The sequence below is a fragment of the Lolium rigidum genome, chromosome 2, assembly GCF_022539505.1.
Source record: "Lolium rigidum isolate FL_2022 chromosome 2, APGP_CSIRO_Lrig_0.1, whole genome shotgun sequence".
Lineage (NCBI taxonomy): Eukaryota > Viridiplantae > Streptophyta > Magnoliopsida > Poales > Poaceae > Lolium > Lolium rigidum.
The window spans coordinates 249,751,750-249,767,872 of NC_061509.1; the positions used below are offsets into that span (position 1 = coordinate 249,751,750).

Genomic DNA, 16,123 nt, shown 5'->3' on the forward strand with positions numbered 1-16,123 from the left:
TTTGTCTGGAGAATTGGCTACCCAGGCGATGGCGCCTTGCTGCTTCCCGCTCCGCACAACTCCCGCCTCCCCCGACCTCGGATCCGAGGCCACGGCGCTGCTGCCGGTGCGTGTAGGCGTGGCTCTGGTGCGGTTAAGGCTGGGTGCCGGAGAGGGAATCTTCATGTGCAGGGTGTTCGAGTTGGTTCGTCTCCACGATTTGTAGCTGAGTCCCATCCATGCGCTTCATCGATATCTTGCCGGGATTCTGAGCCTTGCGCCCCAATTATGTCATGGCCGGGGGACAGATCGGAGTTCATTTCTCTGGCCAATTCTAGTTCTGGGTTGTCTGATCGCGTTTCAATTTGTGCTCCCCCACCTGTCAGCGTTGCCATCTCTTGTGTTGGACCGAATTTCAATTGGCTACATCTGGCACTTCTTCGATCAGCTATGGGTTATTCCCTCGTCTCCTCTCCGCCGCCACCCTCCTCCTCCCGATGTGAGTCCTTCGTTGATCTGTTGGAGTCGGAAGGAATTGGTTGAGGCTGGCCGTTTCACGCTGGCGGATTGCTGCGAGTTGGGAAGCATCCTTCGTTTGATGAGGTCCTGCGTCGTGCCCCCATGGCCGGGAATCTGTGATGAGGATGGGTTCATCGTCAGCAGCCACGTCCTCCTCATGTTCAACCATCGATGCTTCCTAGCCCGGCGATGATGGCTTCGCAGCCGGCTCCGTGTCCACAAGGGCTGCGTCGTGATCCTCGTAACCAAAACTTTCTGAATAGGCAACCATCTCAGCAAAATCATTTTCCTTAGCAAAATCAGTTTATGTAATCCCAGTTTGGCTCTAATCCGCAGCATCGGCCTCCTCAATAGAGATATCAGCAGAACCAGATGCAGAGACATGTTGCTCCAAACTTTGGTTCTGGTCAGTATCATCATCAAGCCAATACTCGCCAAGGTAATCAATACCAGCAACGTCAGGTACAATTTCAAACGATGGCGGGTAATGTTCAGCAAGGACAAGTTGGGAAGCTTCTAAATCACACTCGCAATCTCCTCCTGCTTCTCCTGTTTCCAGTTGAGTAGGTCATGGAGTCTTGTTACTTTAAGCTGGTATGCTTCAATTGTGGTCATCCTGGACACTTTGTGGGGAACTGCGTTAAGCCAACAATATGCTTTATTTGCGGTTTGTCTGATCATCATGTGCATATGTGTCCGGATTGGTTTACTTTGCATCCTTGTGCTGCTTATTTTGGTAGACCAAGCAGTGGTTTAGGTTTCTACCATGCTGACGCACCTACAGAAGAAGAGACTAGTGGGTGAATATCGAGAGCTATTGTCAATGTGAGAAATGAGATATCAATGTGCAACAGTTGGAGAAGAATCTGAATTCAATTTTCTGCAAGCACAAAAAATGGCCGTGGCAAATCAGAGATTTAGATGAGAAGAACTTTTTGGTGAGGTTTCTGAAGGAGATATGCCCTAGAGGCAATAATAAAGTGGTTATTATATATCTTTATGTTTATGATAAATGTTTATATACCATGCTATAATTGTATTAACCGAAACATTGATACATGTGTGATATGTAAACAACAAAGAGTCCCTAGTATGCCTCTTAACTAGCTTGTTGATTAATGGATAGTTTCATAATCATGAACATTGGATGTTATTAATAACAAGGTTATATCATTGTATGAATGATGTAATGGACACACCCATTTAAGCGTAGCATAAGATCACGTCATTAAGTTATTTGCTATAAGCTTTCGATACATAGTTACCTAGTCCTTATGACCATGAGATCATGTAAATCACTTATACCGGAAAGGTACTTTGATTACATCAAACGCCACTGCGTAAATGGGTGGTTATAAAGGTGGGATTAAGTATCCGGAAAGTATGAGTTGAGGCATATGGATCAACAGTGGGATTTGTCCATCCCGATGACGGATAGATATACTCTGGGCCCTCTCGGTGGAATGTCGTCTAATGTATTGCAAGCATATGAATAAGTTCATAAGAGACCACATACCACGGTACGAGTAAAGAGTACTTGTCAGGAAACGAGGTTGAACAAGGTATAGAGTGATACCGATGATCAAACCTCGGACAAGTAAAATATCGCGTGACAAAAGGAATTGGTATCGTATGTAAATGGTTCATTCGATCACTAAAGTCATCGTTGAATATGTGGGAGCCATTATGGATCTCCAGATCTCGCTATTGGTTATTGGTCGGAGTAAGTACTCAACCATGTCCGCATAGTTCGCAAACCGTAGGGTGACACACTTAAAGTTGGATGTTGAAATGGTAGAACTTGAATATGGAATGGAGTTCGAATATTTGTTCGGAGTCCCGGATGAGATCCCGGACATCACGAGGAGTTCTGGAATGGTCCGGAGAATAAGATTCATATATAGGAAGTCATTTTATGAGATTTAAAATGATCCGGAAGGTTCTATGGAAGGTTCTAGAAAAGTCCGGAAGAAACCACCAAGGAAGGCGGAGTCCCGGAGGGACTCCACCTCCATGGCCGGCCAACCCTAGAGGGGGAGGAGTCCCAAGTGGACTCCCCCTATGGGGGCCGGCCACCCCCCCCCACATGGAAGGGGGGAATCCCACCCCAAGTGGGATTCCCACCTTGGGTAGGTTTCCCTATCACATGGAAGGTTTTGGGTTCGGGTCTTATTCGGAGACTTGTAGTCCAACACTTGGGGCCTCCACCTATATAATGAGAGCCAAGGGGAGTTGGCCGGCCACCCCAACAACCACCAAGGTGGCCGCACCCCTTGAGGCCGGCGCCCTCCTCTCCCAAACCCTAGCGGCTCTCTCTCCTCCACCACATCCCGCATGCTTAGCGAAGCTCCGCCGGATTTCTCCACCACCACCGACACCACGCCGTCGTGCTGTCGGATTCAAGAGGAGCTACTACTTCCGCTGCCCGCTGGAACGGGAGGTGGACGTCGTCTTCATCAACAACCGAACGTGTGACCGAGTACGGAGGTGCTGCCCGTTCGTGGCGCCGTGATCAAGATCTTCTACGCGCTTTTGCAAGCGGCAAGTGAACGTCTACCGCAGCAACAAGAGCCTCATCTTGTAGGCTTTGGAATCTCTTCAAGGGTGAGACTCGATAATCCCCTCGTTGCTACCGTCTTCTAGATTGCATCTTGGCTTGGATTGCGTGTTCGCGGTAGGAAATTTTTTGTTTTCTATGCAACGTTATCCTACAGTGGTATCGGAGCCGTGTCTATGCATAGATGGTTGCACGAGTAGAACACAATGGTTTTGTGGGCGTTGATGCTCTTGTTATCTTTAGTTTAGTACTTTGCATCTTTGTGGCATAGTGGGATGAAGCGGCTCGGACTAACTTTACATGACCGCGTTCATGAGACTTGTTCCTCGTTCGACATGCAACTTGTATTGCATAAGAGGCTTTGCGGGTGTCTGTCTCTCCTACTATAGTAAAGATTCAATTTACTCTTATATTGACAACATTAGTATCAACGTTGTGGTTCATGTTCATAGGTAGATTAGATCTCTATCGAAAACCCTAAACCACGTAAAATATGCAAACCAAATTAGAGACGTCTAACTTGTTTTTGCAGGGTTTGGTGATGTGATATGACCATAATGTGATGATGAATATGTATGAGATGATCATTATTGTATTGTGGCAACCGGCAGGAGCCTTATGGTTGTCTTTAAATTTCATGTTGAGTAGTATTTCAAAGTAGTTGTAATAGTTGCTACATGGAGGACAATCATGAAGACGGCGCCATTGACCTTGACGCTACGCCGACGATGATGGAGATCATGCCCGAAGATGATGGAGATCATGTCCGTGCTTTGGAGATGAAGATCAAAGGCGCAAAGACAAAAGGGTCATATCATATCACATATGAAATGCATGTGATGTTAATCCTTTTATGCATCTTATTTTGCTTAGATCGCGACGGTAGCATTATAAGATGATCCCTCACTAAAATCTCAAGATAATAAAGTGTTCATCCTTAGTAGCACCGTTGCCAAGACTTGTCGTTTCGAAGCATCTCGTGATGATCGGGTGTGATAGAATCAACAAGTGCATACAACAGGTGCAAGCCAGTTTTGCACATGCGGATACTAAGGTGGCCTTGACGAGCCTAGCATGTACAGACATGGTCTCGGAACACGTGATACCGAAAGGTAGAGCATGAATCATATGGTTGATATGATGAACACTTTGAGTTTTCGCCATTGAAATCACACCTTGTCTCGTGATGATCGGACTTAGGTGCGGTGGATTTGGTTCGTGTGATCACTAAGACAATGCGAGGGATATTGTTTTGAGTGGGAGTTCACCTAGATTTTTAATTATATTGAATTAAAATTTGAACTCAATTTGTCATAAACTTAGTCTAAACTTTTGCAAATATATGTTGTAGAGATGGCATCCCCAATCAATTTTAACTAGTTCCTAGAGAAAGAAAAACTTAAGAGCAACGGTAGCAACTTCACCGACTGGTTCCGTCATGTGAGGATCTTCCTCTCTGGCGGAAATCTGCAATATGTGCTTGATGCACCGCTAGGTGACCCTCCTGCGTAAACCGAAACCGATGAAGTAAAAGCTGTTTATGAGACTCGGAAAACTCGGTACTCTCAAGTTCAGTGTGCCATCCTGTGTAGTCTGGAATCCGATCTTCAAAAACGTTTTGAGCACCACGATCCTCATGAGTTGATGAAAGAGCTGAAAGCTATTTTTGAGACTCATGCGGCCGTGGAATGCTATGAAGCATCGAAACATTTCTTCAGCTGCATGATGGAAGAAGGTAGCTCCGTTAGTGAGCACATGCTCGCCATGACCGGGCATGCGAAGAAACTCAGTGACTTGGGAATAGTGATTCCTAACAGATCGGGGATTAATCGTGTCCTTCAATCACCGCCACCAAGTTACAAGAACTTTGTGATGAACTACAATATGCGAGAACATGAACAAGGAGTTACCTGAACTCTTTGGCATGCTAAAAGCTGCAGAGATTGAGATCAAGAAAGAGCACCAAGTGTTAATGGTCAACAAGACCACCAGTTTCAAGAAACAGGGCAAGTCTAAGGGAAAATTCAAGAAGGGTGGTAAGAAAGCTGCCACGCCTCCTGTGAAACCTAAGAACGGCCCTAAGCCTGATGCTGAGTGCTATTACTGCAAGGAGAAGGGACACTGGAAGCGTAATTGCTCCAAGTATCCGGCTGATCCGAAGAGCGGCCTTGTCAAGAAGAAGAAAGAAGGTATATCTGATATACATGTTATAGATGTTTATCTCACTCGGTTCTCGTTCTAGTACCCGGGTATTTGATACCTGGTTCGGTTGCTCATATTTGTAACTCGAAACAGGAACTAAAGAATAAACGAAGACTACTGAAAGATGAAGTGACGATGCGCGTTGGAAACGGATCCAAAGTCGATGTGATCGCTGTCGGCACACTTCCTTTACATCTACCTTCGGGATTAGTTTTAAGCCTAAATAATTGTTATTTTGTACCCGTGTTGAGCATGAACATTATATCTGGATCTTGTTTAATGCAAGACGGTTATTTATTCAAGTCTGAGAATAATGGTTGTTCTATTTTTATGAATAATATCTTTTATGGTCGAGCACCTGAAAAGAATGGCTTATTTCTGTTAGATCTCGGTAGTAGTGATACGCATATACATAACATTGATGCTAAGCGAATTAGATTGAATGATAATTCTACTTATATGTGGCAATCGTCGTCTTGGTCATATTGGAGTGAAACGCATGAAGAAACTCCATACCGATGGATTACTTGAATCACTTGACTTTGAGTCACTTGATAGATGCGAAGCATGTCTAATGGGAAAAATGACTAAGACTCCATTTTCTCGGTATGATGGAGCGAGCTACCGACTTATTGGAAATCATACATACCGATGTGTGCGGACCAATGAGCGTAGCATCGCGCGGTGGTTATCGTTATGTTCTAACCTTCACAGATGATCCGAGTAGATATGGGTATATCTATTTCATGAAACATAAATCCGAAACTTTCGAGAAGTTTAAGGAATTCCAAAGTGAAGTAGAAAATCAACGTAACAAGAAGATTAAATTTCTACGATCTGATCGTGGAGGTGAATATCTGAGTTATGAGTTTGGCATGCATTTAAAGAAATGCGGAATACTTTCACAATTGACACCGCCGGGAACACCACAACGAAACGGTGTGTCCGAACATCGTAATCGAACTCTCTTAGATATGGTTCGTTCTATGATGTCTCTTACTGATTTGCCGTTATCATTTTGGAGTTATGCATTAGAGACAGCCGCATTCACTTTAAATAGAGCACCATCAAAATCCGTAGAAACGACACCGTATGAATTATGGTTTAATAAGAAACCTAAGTCTGTCGTTCCTTAAAGTTTGGGGTTGCGAAGCCTATGTAAAGAAGTTACAACCGGACAAGCTAGAACCCAAAGCGGAGAAATGCGTCTTCATAGGATACCCTAAGGAAACTATAGGGTACACTTTCTATCACAAATCCGAAGGCAAAATCTTTGTTGCTAAGAACGGAACCTTTCTTGAGAAAGAATTTCTCACTAAAGAAGTGACTGGAAGAAAAGTAGAACTCGATGAGATTGATGAATCTATACTCGTTGATCGAGTAGCGCAAGATCGGAAACTGTTCTTGTACCGCTCGCACCGGCAACAGAGGAAGCTAATGATAATGATCATGAAACTTCGAACGAGGAAACTATCGAACCTCGCAGATCGACAAGGGAACGTGCCACTCCCGATTGGTATGATCCTTGTCTAAATGTCATGATTGTGGATAACAATGATGAGGACTCTGCGACGTATGAAGAAGCGATGATGAGCCCGTATTCCAACAAATGGCAAGAAGCCATGAAATCCGAAATGGGATCCATGTATGATAACAAAGTATGGACTTTGGTAGACTTACCCGATAGTCGCAAGGTCTGTCGAAAATAAATGGATCTTCAAGAGAAAAACAGATGCTGATGGTAATATTACTCGTCTATAAAGCTCGACTTGTCGCAAAGGGTTTCCGACAAATTCAAGGAGTTGACTACGATGAGACTTTCTCACCTGTAGCGAAGCTAAAATCTGTGAGGATTTTGTTAGCAATAGCTGCATTTTTCGATTATGAGATTTGGCGGATGGATGTCAAAACGGCGTTCCTTAATGGAGACATTGAGGAAGAGTTGTATATGGTACAACCCAAAGGTTTTGTCGATCCTAAAAATGCTGACAAAGTATGCAAACTTCAGCGTTCAATCTATGGACTGAAGCAAGCATCAAGAAGTTGGAACCGACGTTTTGATAAGGTGATCAAAGACTTCGGGTTTATACAATGTCATGGAGAGGCCCGTATTTACAAGAAAGTGAGTGGGAGCTCCGTAGCATTCCCGATATTATATGTAGATGGCATATTATTGATTGGGAATGATATAGAACTATTAAGCAAGTGTAAAAGGTTATTTGAATAATAGTTTTTCAATGAAAGACCTTGGTGAAGCATCGTATATATTAGGCATCAAGATTTATAGAGATAGATCAAGACGCCTAATAGGGCTATCACAGAGTACATATCCGGACAAGATTCTAAAGAAGTTTAGAATGGACGAAAGTAAGAAAGGGTTCTTACCTATGTTACTAGGCAAGGTCTTGAGTAAGACTCAAGGACCGGCTACGGCAGAAGAAAGAGAAAGGATGAGTAATATCCCCTATGCCTCGGCAGTAGGATCTATCATGTATGCCATGCTATGTACTAGACCGGATATAGCGCATGTTGTTAGTTTGACTAGCAGATATCAAAGTGATCCAGGAATGGAACACTGGACAGCGGTCAAGAATATCCTGAAGTACTTGAAAAGAACTAAGGATATGTTTCTTTGTTATGGAGGTGACCAAGAGCTCGTTGTAAACTGTTACACCGATGCAAGTTGGAACACTGATCCTGATGACTCTAAGTCACAGTCTGGGTACGTGTTTATATTGAATGGTGCTGCAGTAAGCTGGGCAAGCTCGAAGCAGTGCACGGTGGCGAAGTTTTCAACAGAATCAGAGTACATAGCAGCTTCAGAGGCTTCGTCAGAAGCGGCATGGATGAAGAGGTTCATTGTAGAGCTCGGTGTGGTTCCTAGTGCATTGGACCCATTAATCATTTATTGTGATAACATGGGTGCCATCGCCAATGCACAAGAACCAAGGTCACACAAGAGGCTGAAGCATATCAAGCTGCGTTACCACTCGATTCGCGAGTACATCGAAGATGGATAAGTAAAGATTTGCAAAGTACACACCGATCCGAATGTAGCAGATCCGTTGACTAAAGCTCTCCCTAGGGCAAAGCATGACCAACACCGAATGCCATGGGTGTTAGGTATATTACAATGTAATCTAGATTATTGACTCTAGTGCAAGTGGGAGATCGAAGGAGATATGCCCTAGAGGCAATAATAAAGTGGTTATTATATATCTTTATGTTTATGATAAATGTTTATATACCATGCTATAATTGTATTAACCGAAACATTGATACATGTGTGATATGTAAACAACAAAGAGTCCCTAGTATGCCTCTTAACTAGCTTGTTGATTAATGGATGATTAGTTTCATAATCATGAACATTGGATGTTATTAATAACAAGGTTATATCATTGTATGAATGATGTAATGGACACACCCATTTAAGCGTAGCATAAGATCACGTCATTAAGTTATTTGCTATAAGCTTTCGATACATAGTTACCTAGTCCTTATGACCATGAGATCATGTAAATCACTTATACCGGAAAGGTACTTTGATTACATCAAACGCCACTCGCGTAAATGGGTGGTTATAAAGGTGGGATTAAGTATCCGGAAAGTATGAGTTGAGGCATATGGATCAACAGTGGGATTTGTCCATCCCGATGATGGATAGATATACTCTGGGCCCTCTCGGTGGAATGTCGTCTAATGTCTTGCAAGCATATGAATAAGTTCATAAGAGACCACATACCACGATACGAGTAAAGAGTACTTGTCGAGAAACGAGGTTGAACAAGGTATAGAGTGATACCGATGATCAAACCTCGGACAAGTAAAATATCGCGTGACAAAAGGAATTGGTATCGTATGTAAATGGTTCATTCGATCACTAAAGTCATCGTTGAATATGTGGGAGTCATAATGGATCTCCAGATCCCGCTATTGGTTATTGGTCGGAGTAAGTACTCAACCATGTCCGCATAGTTCGCGAACCGTAGGGTGACACACTTAAAGTTGGATGTTGAAATGGTAGAACTTGAATATGGAATGGAGTTCGAATATTTGTTCGGAGTCCCGGATGAGATCCCGGACATCACGAGGAGTTTCGGAATGGTCCGGAGAATAAGATTCATATATAGGAAGTCATTTTATGAGATTTAAAATGATCCGGAAGGTTCTATGGAAGGTTCTAGAAAAGTCCGGAAGAAACCACCAAGGAAGGCGGAGTCCCGGAGGGACTCCACCTCCATGGCCGGCCAACCCTAGAGGGGGAGGAGTCCCAAGTGGACTCCCCTATGGGGGCCGGCCACCCCCCACATGGAAGGGGGGAATCCCACCCCAAGTGGGATTCCCACCTTGGGTAGGTTTCCCTATCACATGGAAGGTTTTGGGTTCGGGTCTTATTCGGAGACTTGTAGTCCAACACTTGGGGCCTCCACCTATATAATGAGGGCCAAGGGGAGGGGGCCGGCCACCCCAACAACCACCAAGGTGGCCGCACCCCTTGAGGCTGGCGCCCTCCTCTCCCAAACCCTAGCGGCTCTCTCTCCTCCACCACATCCCGCACGCTTAGCGAAGCTCCGCCGGATTTCTCCACCACCACCGACACCACGCCGTCGTGCTGTCGGATTCAAGAGGAGCTACTACTTCCGCTGCCCGCTGGAACGGGAGGTGGACGTCGTCTTCATCAACAACCGAACGTGTGACCGAGTACGGAGGTGCTGCCCATTCGTGGCACCGTGATCAAGATCTTCTACGCGCTTTTGCAAGCGGCAAGTGAACGTCTACCGCAGCAACAAGAGCCTCATCTTTTAGGCTTTGGAATCTCTTCAAGGGTGGGACTCGATAATCCCCTCGTTGCTACCGTCTTCTAGATTGCATCTTGGCTTGGATTGCGTGTTCGCGGTAGGAAAATTTTTGTTTTCTATGCAACGTTATCCTACAGTTTCCCCCATGGAAAAATGTTCCTGAACTTACTGAATTCCCTGCGTTTGACCTTGAGACTGAAGGTGTTACTATTAAAATCCTTCAATGGGATGGCGGTTGTAAACCTTTGGCAGAATTACCTGTTGTCTGGATTCAGGTCAGAGGGTTGCCTCCTAAAAAATGTGCTTGGAAAACCTTTGCTCAGGCTGCATCGTGTGTTGGCATTCTTATGGATGTGGACTAGAGCTCCTTCAAAAGTTTTTATCCTGAAGTGAGGTTGCAGGTAGCCTACAGGGATCCAATTAAAATTCCTAAGGAAAGGATAGCGGAATTAGAATAGAAATTGTATCAGCTTAAGATTAAAATTGAAGGTGTTGAAAAAGTGGATGAGGAAGATGATGACGGTGAGGACCCTGGCGAAGAAGAGATTGGCGGAGGTGGATTTGATGGGCTGGAAGATGAGGAAGAGGCCAGACAGTTGATGGAAACTGACAAAAACAACCGATCTCAGAATATGAGATTTGGGGCAATTGTATCCCCCATTCCTGGACACAGAACTGTCTCTGCAGTGGCTGCTGCTGGGAAGACATGGAAGTTGATGATGAAAGGTTTATCATCCACTCCGATGAGTGTAAAAGCTGGCATGGCGAGGTGGTTGAGGATGACTGGTGTGTTAATCCAGTCAGTTTATGCTCTCTGCCCGAGCAAAATCGACCACTCCAAAAATGATGATTTAGTGTGGGATTTTGAAATTCCTTGTGTTGCACCCTCTACTCACCAAAATAAACTTCTAAGTATAAGTGACCAACTCATTGAAAAGGAAATGCCACAATCCCAAGTCATGTTTTGACCATGCCTCCGTGTAAACTGCCACCGCCTATCATCATCAGATGTTTTCAACATAAAACATAAATCTTGCAAGGGTTGGCTATGGTAGAGGACTTGGAAAGCACATGGGGGATCGAACAGAGGATGATCGATTGTCGGCCGGACCCATATAGAAACCTCGCTCCCATCGAACTTGTTGCACCATGTTTCTTGGGCATTTTGTCGTTTATGCTCCGGATTTCTCTACGCATGGCCTCGGCAGATATGTCCATGTGGTGATGTGGCCACTTTGGAGGGATAGGTTGAGTTGTTGCACTCTATGCTTCTCGATATTGCTTCCTTTCGGCTTGATGAGAGGTTCTAGCGTCTAAGTGATGATGTTGACTCCGTTCAAGGTTGGTTATTAATTATGTATTTGAAACAATCGGGAGTGTGCTAAGGATGCACCAGCTAGGCTCTTTGTAATGGTGTCCGTGTTACATACCGATCTTGAGCTGCGCACTTTGATTATGCGTTATGTTGGCTTCATAGACAAGAGTGGAGCACTTTGGAGGGGTAGGTTGAGTTGTTGCACTCTATGCTACTCGATATTGCTTCCTTTCGGCTTGATGAGAGGTTCTAGCGTCTAAGTGATGATGTTGACTCCGTTTAAGGTTGGATATTAATTATGTATTCGAAACAATCGGGAGTGTGCTAAGGATGCACTAGCTAGGCTCTTTGTAATGGTGTCCGTGTTACATACCGATCTTGAGCTGCGCACTTTGATTATGCGTTATGTTGGCTTCATAGACAAGAGTGGAGTGTATTTTTATGGTTGTTTCTTTCCCACTGATAGGGCTAGCTCGACGGTCATGGCCCTGGTGCTGCAGATCATGAACTAGCTTCATAAGTTGTGTGGGGATCTAAGCAAGTAAAGGTGGAATCTCTCGATATCTTGAATGTGGCTTCACCGCCGAGCTAGGTGCTAGACTTCGGAGACAGTGGTGATGGTCCAATCTCTCTTTTAACTAAGCCCATCAAGCACGTGGTTCCTGTATGCCACGTGGTTGCTACTTTCAGAGTGTTGGTACGTATGCCCGTGGCTCTTGTCGCCAAAGAGATTTATGATTTCCGTGCTACTTTGGTTGTTGCAAACCATGTATCGTTCAAGAACATTGGATGTCTGTAGAAGGACAATGATAACATAAATAAGATCAAGAGAGGTAGCGCTGGCCCTAGACTAGTTATTGTGAGGGAGAAATAAAACAAAACAAGTGTGGAAGAAAATAGAGCAGTGCTTTTTTTCTATCTAAAAAGAGGTTGAAACCCATAGCCTATATATCAAAAAGAGTGGTGCTATAGGAAAGGTGTTTATGGTTTCTTTGTGGGTGACTTGGTCTTAGTGTCTCATCCTGTTATCATGGTTTTTCTCATGTTCGTTGCCTTTGCCGGTGTGTTTTTCTTAAGTTACCAACAATCTATGGTTCACTTCGATGATATTGTGACTCTTCTGTCCGTGTGTTGTAGGAGTATCATATTTGGGAGCCTATGTATGTTTGTTACTGTGGTCGTAGGGTCCCGTGTCTTGTGAGTATTCAGCGTGTCTCATAGGTTGCGGCTTGGTTTTTGTCGGTTACCGCAAATTAACCGGGCTACTCTTTTCTTGTTGATTGATTATTTGAGGCTTCTTGCTTATGGTGTCCGAATGTGTATCACCTAAAATGTCTTAATCTGGTTCGTTTGAGAATTAAGACTTAAGAAATCGAGCTCAAAGTGTTGTTTTGTTTTTGGTTTTGCCTCTTTTACGACTTTTGTCTCATCTTTAGGCTTTTCTTATTTTGTCTGTCGCCCTTCTTGTATAATGAAGCGGAACCAAGGCTGGCTGATCGAGTAGGTATAATGATGTTTTCTTTCGCCATCAGAAGAGAATGACAGTAGGTAGCACCAAAATGGACATAAACAACAATGTTCACCATCCACAATTTACATGTACTGCATGATGACCAAATCATACAACTACACACAGAAAATTAGGCGCGCTAACTGAACAGTTTGACACCTCTATGCACATCCTCGCAATGCCGGACATAAGGCACGCGCGTCCCAATGTCGCTCCCTTCCGGTGCATCGCACATCTGCTGCGGCGGGGCATGAAGGCAAGGCTCGACAGATAACGACCGGACGCACGGCGGCTCGGCAGGCATCTCTGGCGACGGCGCTCGCAGCAGCACCACCGGCCGCACCCCAGCAAGACCGTGCGCGACGTAGCCGAACGTCGACACGGCCGTGGTGACAATGCGGTCGCAGAAGCTCAGCAGGTATATCTCCGCCAGCGCCCTCTGGTTGTGGCCGCGCGCCTCCGTGTGCTGCGCCCCCTCGTGGCTCGGCTGGTGCACCACCACGTGCCCCCTGGCATCCGTCATGTTGCTGCGGTACACGCCGCGGATGCGCTCGTAGTACTCCGGCGACAAGGACGTCACCAGTATGGATGTCGTCTTGTTCGCGCCATCGGGCGGTGGCACGGCTGAGGAGCTTGTCGCCGCGCCGTCGTCCCGCGCGACCTTGGGCAGCAAGTCCTCCTGCGCTGAGCACCGCATGATCTGGCCGTACATGGTCTCGAACGGCACCGGCAACTCCGGGAACACGCGCACCTGGAGGCCGAGGCGCTCGTCCGCTCCGGCGAGGTAGGCCTCGTAGAGCCGGCGCACGATGCCCCACACGTCGTTGGACGGGTGGAAGAGGTACCGCGCGAGGTGGTGGAACACGGCCTCCTTCTCAGGGAACAGCCGCGCGAGCTCACGCCGGTACGCCGGCACGAGGAAGAACGCGGTGGCGAAGTAGACGTCGGACTTGACCACCATCCAGTTGAAGTTTGCGAGCACGCGCTGGTCGGCCTCGCAGAAGGCGGCGCCCGTGTAGGACTGGATAAGGTCGAGGAACACGTACGCCGGCAGCGTCTCGGTGGTGACGTTTATCAGGCGGTCACCGCTTATCTCTCCGACCCGCTTCATGTTCTTGTAGCTCGCCGGCGACTTCATGGTGAAAGTGCCGTCGAAGTCGGCGATCGGGAAGCCCGCGGGCAGCGTCCAGGAGCTTCCCGGGAAGGGGTCGCAGAAGAGGCCGTCGAACTCGTTCGGCGCGTGCACGAGCAGGACGCGGTCGGTGAGAAGCGCGTAGAGGAAGGTGGAGGCGAGCGCGAGCATGCGATTGCCGAGGCCGTTGAACGGCGTCCAGACCGCGTACTGGCACTCGGAGCGCGCGGCGTTGCGGCCGGAGCGTAGGTGCTCGACGGCTTCCTTGAAGAGCGGGGACCCCGGGCCGCACCGCCTGTGCCGGGCCTCGTACCGCCGGAGGCGCTCCACGAGGTAGGACGACGGGCGGAACGGCGATGGGCGGCGGTAGAGGTACGACGCGTAGCGGGAACGGCATGACTTGTCGTCGAAGGCCCGAGAGAGCAGCCCGCCGAGGAGGCGGCCGTCTGCTTGGTCTTGCCGAAGTGACGACGGCGGCTTTTCACGATGAGAAGCTCCATGCACGGGTGACGCCACGTCTGCACGATAGCTTCAAGAAGTTAATATTGAAGCTGCGCATGGATTTTCATTTGATGCACTAGCAGGCATCCGTGCAAGTTCCACCGTACGTCCTGACGGACCGATCACGGCTTACCTCTACCTGGCCTTTGCACGAGCTCCGCCCTTGGCAGCCCGATCGGCATCAGGCCGCCACCGCCGAACGACAGGACGAGCAACGCCATGGTGCCCAAGAACCCAACCACGAGCACCTCTGGCGGCGGACGGCATCCCCGCCGCGGCTCCTTGTCGCCGCCATGCGCCGTCCAGACGCCGATGACGGCCTTGTTGTGAGCTCCTGCCGGCGTCTTCTTGGCCTCCATCTATTGGCGCCCGCTGCGTTGCGTGGACGCCGATGCCTCCTCTGATCACCTGAACATATACATACGCCGCGTGCCACGGGATGATTTGAATTCGCACGCAGGTCACACTCTCGATGTACATTAAACTAGAGTTGAGATTGCCGTCCAGAACCCCAGGTGCAACCGGCTGGGCACCGGCAGTCGACGACTTCCTTGGGGATCGCTTCTCGAGCGCCGAGTTTGCCGACTGCGGCCTCCGTGCCCTTCTCTTCCGCTACAAACGTGCACGGCATTTCACCACCGTAACATGAAGCACACATGTATGCGTACGAGCAGCGACTCTGAATTTGTGATCACCTTTGAATATGTTAAGTCATCGACTACAAATCTACAATGTCTATATGTACGCGAACATAACACCTGGCATGAATGTGAATGTTTCGACTAATAAGGATGTGCTTATTTCTCAGTTGACTTCCTTCGCAATCAAATGATGTCATCAAATCTCAAATACAACTTATGTTGCAACTGATAATTAGCATGCATCACGAATCAAATCTAATAGTGTAGAACTTGACTGAGCACGAACTTAGTTCTCAGCTAACCGAGAACCAGCAAACCTCTTAGACTAAATTATTCTAAGAGCCAATTTTGATTTCTATATTTGTATGTACTATTTTAATCTTCAATATATAAATACCTAGAGTTGTTAATCTGCAAAAATATTCATATTTTGTTTAGGTTCGGGGGAGGGTGGTGAATCCCCAACTTGGAAAGTGACTAGTACATCGAACAAGGAATAGAAGAGAAAAGGGGTAGGGAGGACGCGAGCGAGGCACATACAAACGTTTTATAAAGGAGAACGGAAAATAGAAGGGACAAGTTAGCAACTGCAACCAACCGAAAGCGTTTGGAGGCAAACACCTCAAGTGAGAGCCTTGGCGGCCTTGCGAGGCGAGCCATAGATAGCGGAGGACCTACAAAGCCGACACACGCCGCAAACACCGGGTTGCTGGTCACATCATCAAATGACAAGATAAGGTTGAGTTAAGACACAAGCACAATCCGACCAAAGCCAAGTCCAATATGCCATCTCAAGGACCTAGAGCCAACCGGCAGACAAAAGAGCCCCACTTAGCAAATCACAACACTAAGGGCGAGCATACCATCAAAAGGCTTGGGGTTTTAGGGTTAAGGGTTATCGAGAAGATGGGGGCGTACAATGCTTGGGGCTAATATGCCTCTCAGAAGACTTTTGGAGCAAGGAC

At 46.8% G+C, this 16,123-nt stretch overlaps 1 protein-coding gene across 1 annotated transcript; it reads right to left on the minus strand.

The window, feature by feature from the left end:
• Window positions 1-823: 823 nt before the first annotated feature.
• Window positions 824-14,876, minus strand: LOC124690754 (probable fucosyltransferase 8). The gene is made up of 3 exons (XM_047224097.1): window positions 14,651-14,876; window positions 13,029-14,534; window positions 824-1,047 (listed from the first exon to the last, which is right to left on the minus strand). Exons 1-3 carry the CDS (start codon window positions 14,874-14,876, stop codon window positions 824-826), a joined length of 1,956 nt encoding a protein of 651 aa, XP_047080053.1.
• Between the last annotated feature and the right edge of the window lie 1,247 nt (window positions 14,877-16,123).

Coding starts and splice junctions, on each gene's coding strand:
- LOC124690754 (XM_047224097.1), bottom strand. CDS start 14,876: ATGGAGGCCAAGAAGACGCCGGCAGGAGCTCACAACAAGGCCGTCATC. Junction 14,535..14,650: donor CGTGCAAAGGCCAGGTAGAG/GTAAGCCGTGAT, acceptor GCTATCGTGCAG/ACGTGGCGTCACCCGTGCAT. Junction 1,048..13,028: donor TAGAGGTGTCAAACTGTTCA/GTTAGCGCGCCT, acceptor AACTGGAAACAG/GAGAAGCAGGAGGAGATTGC.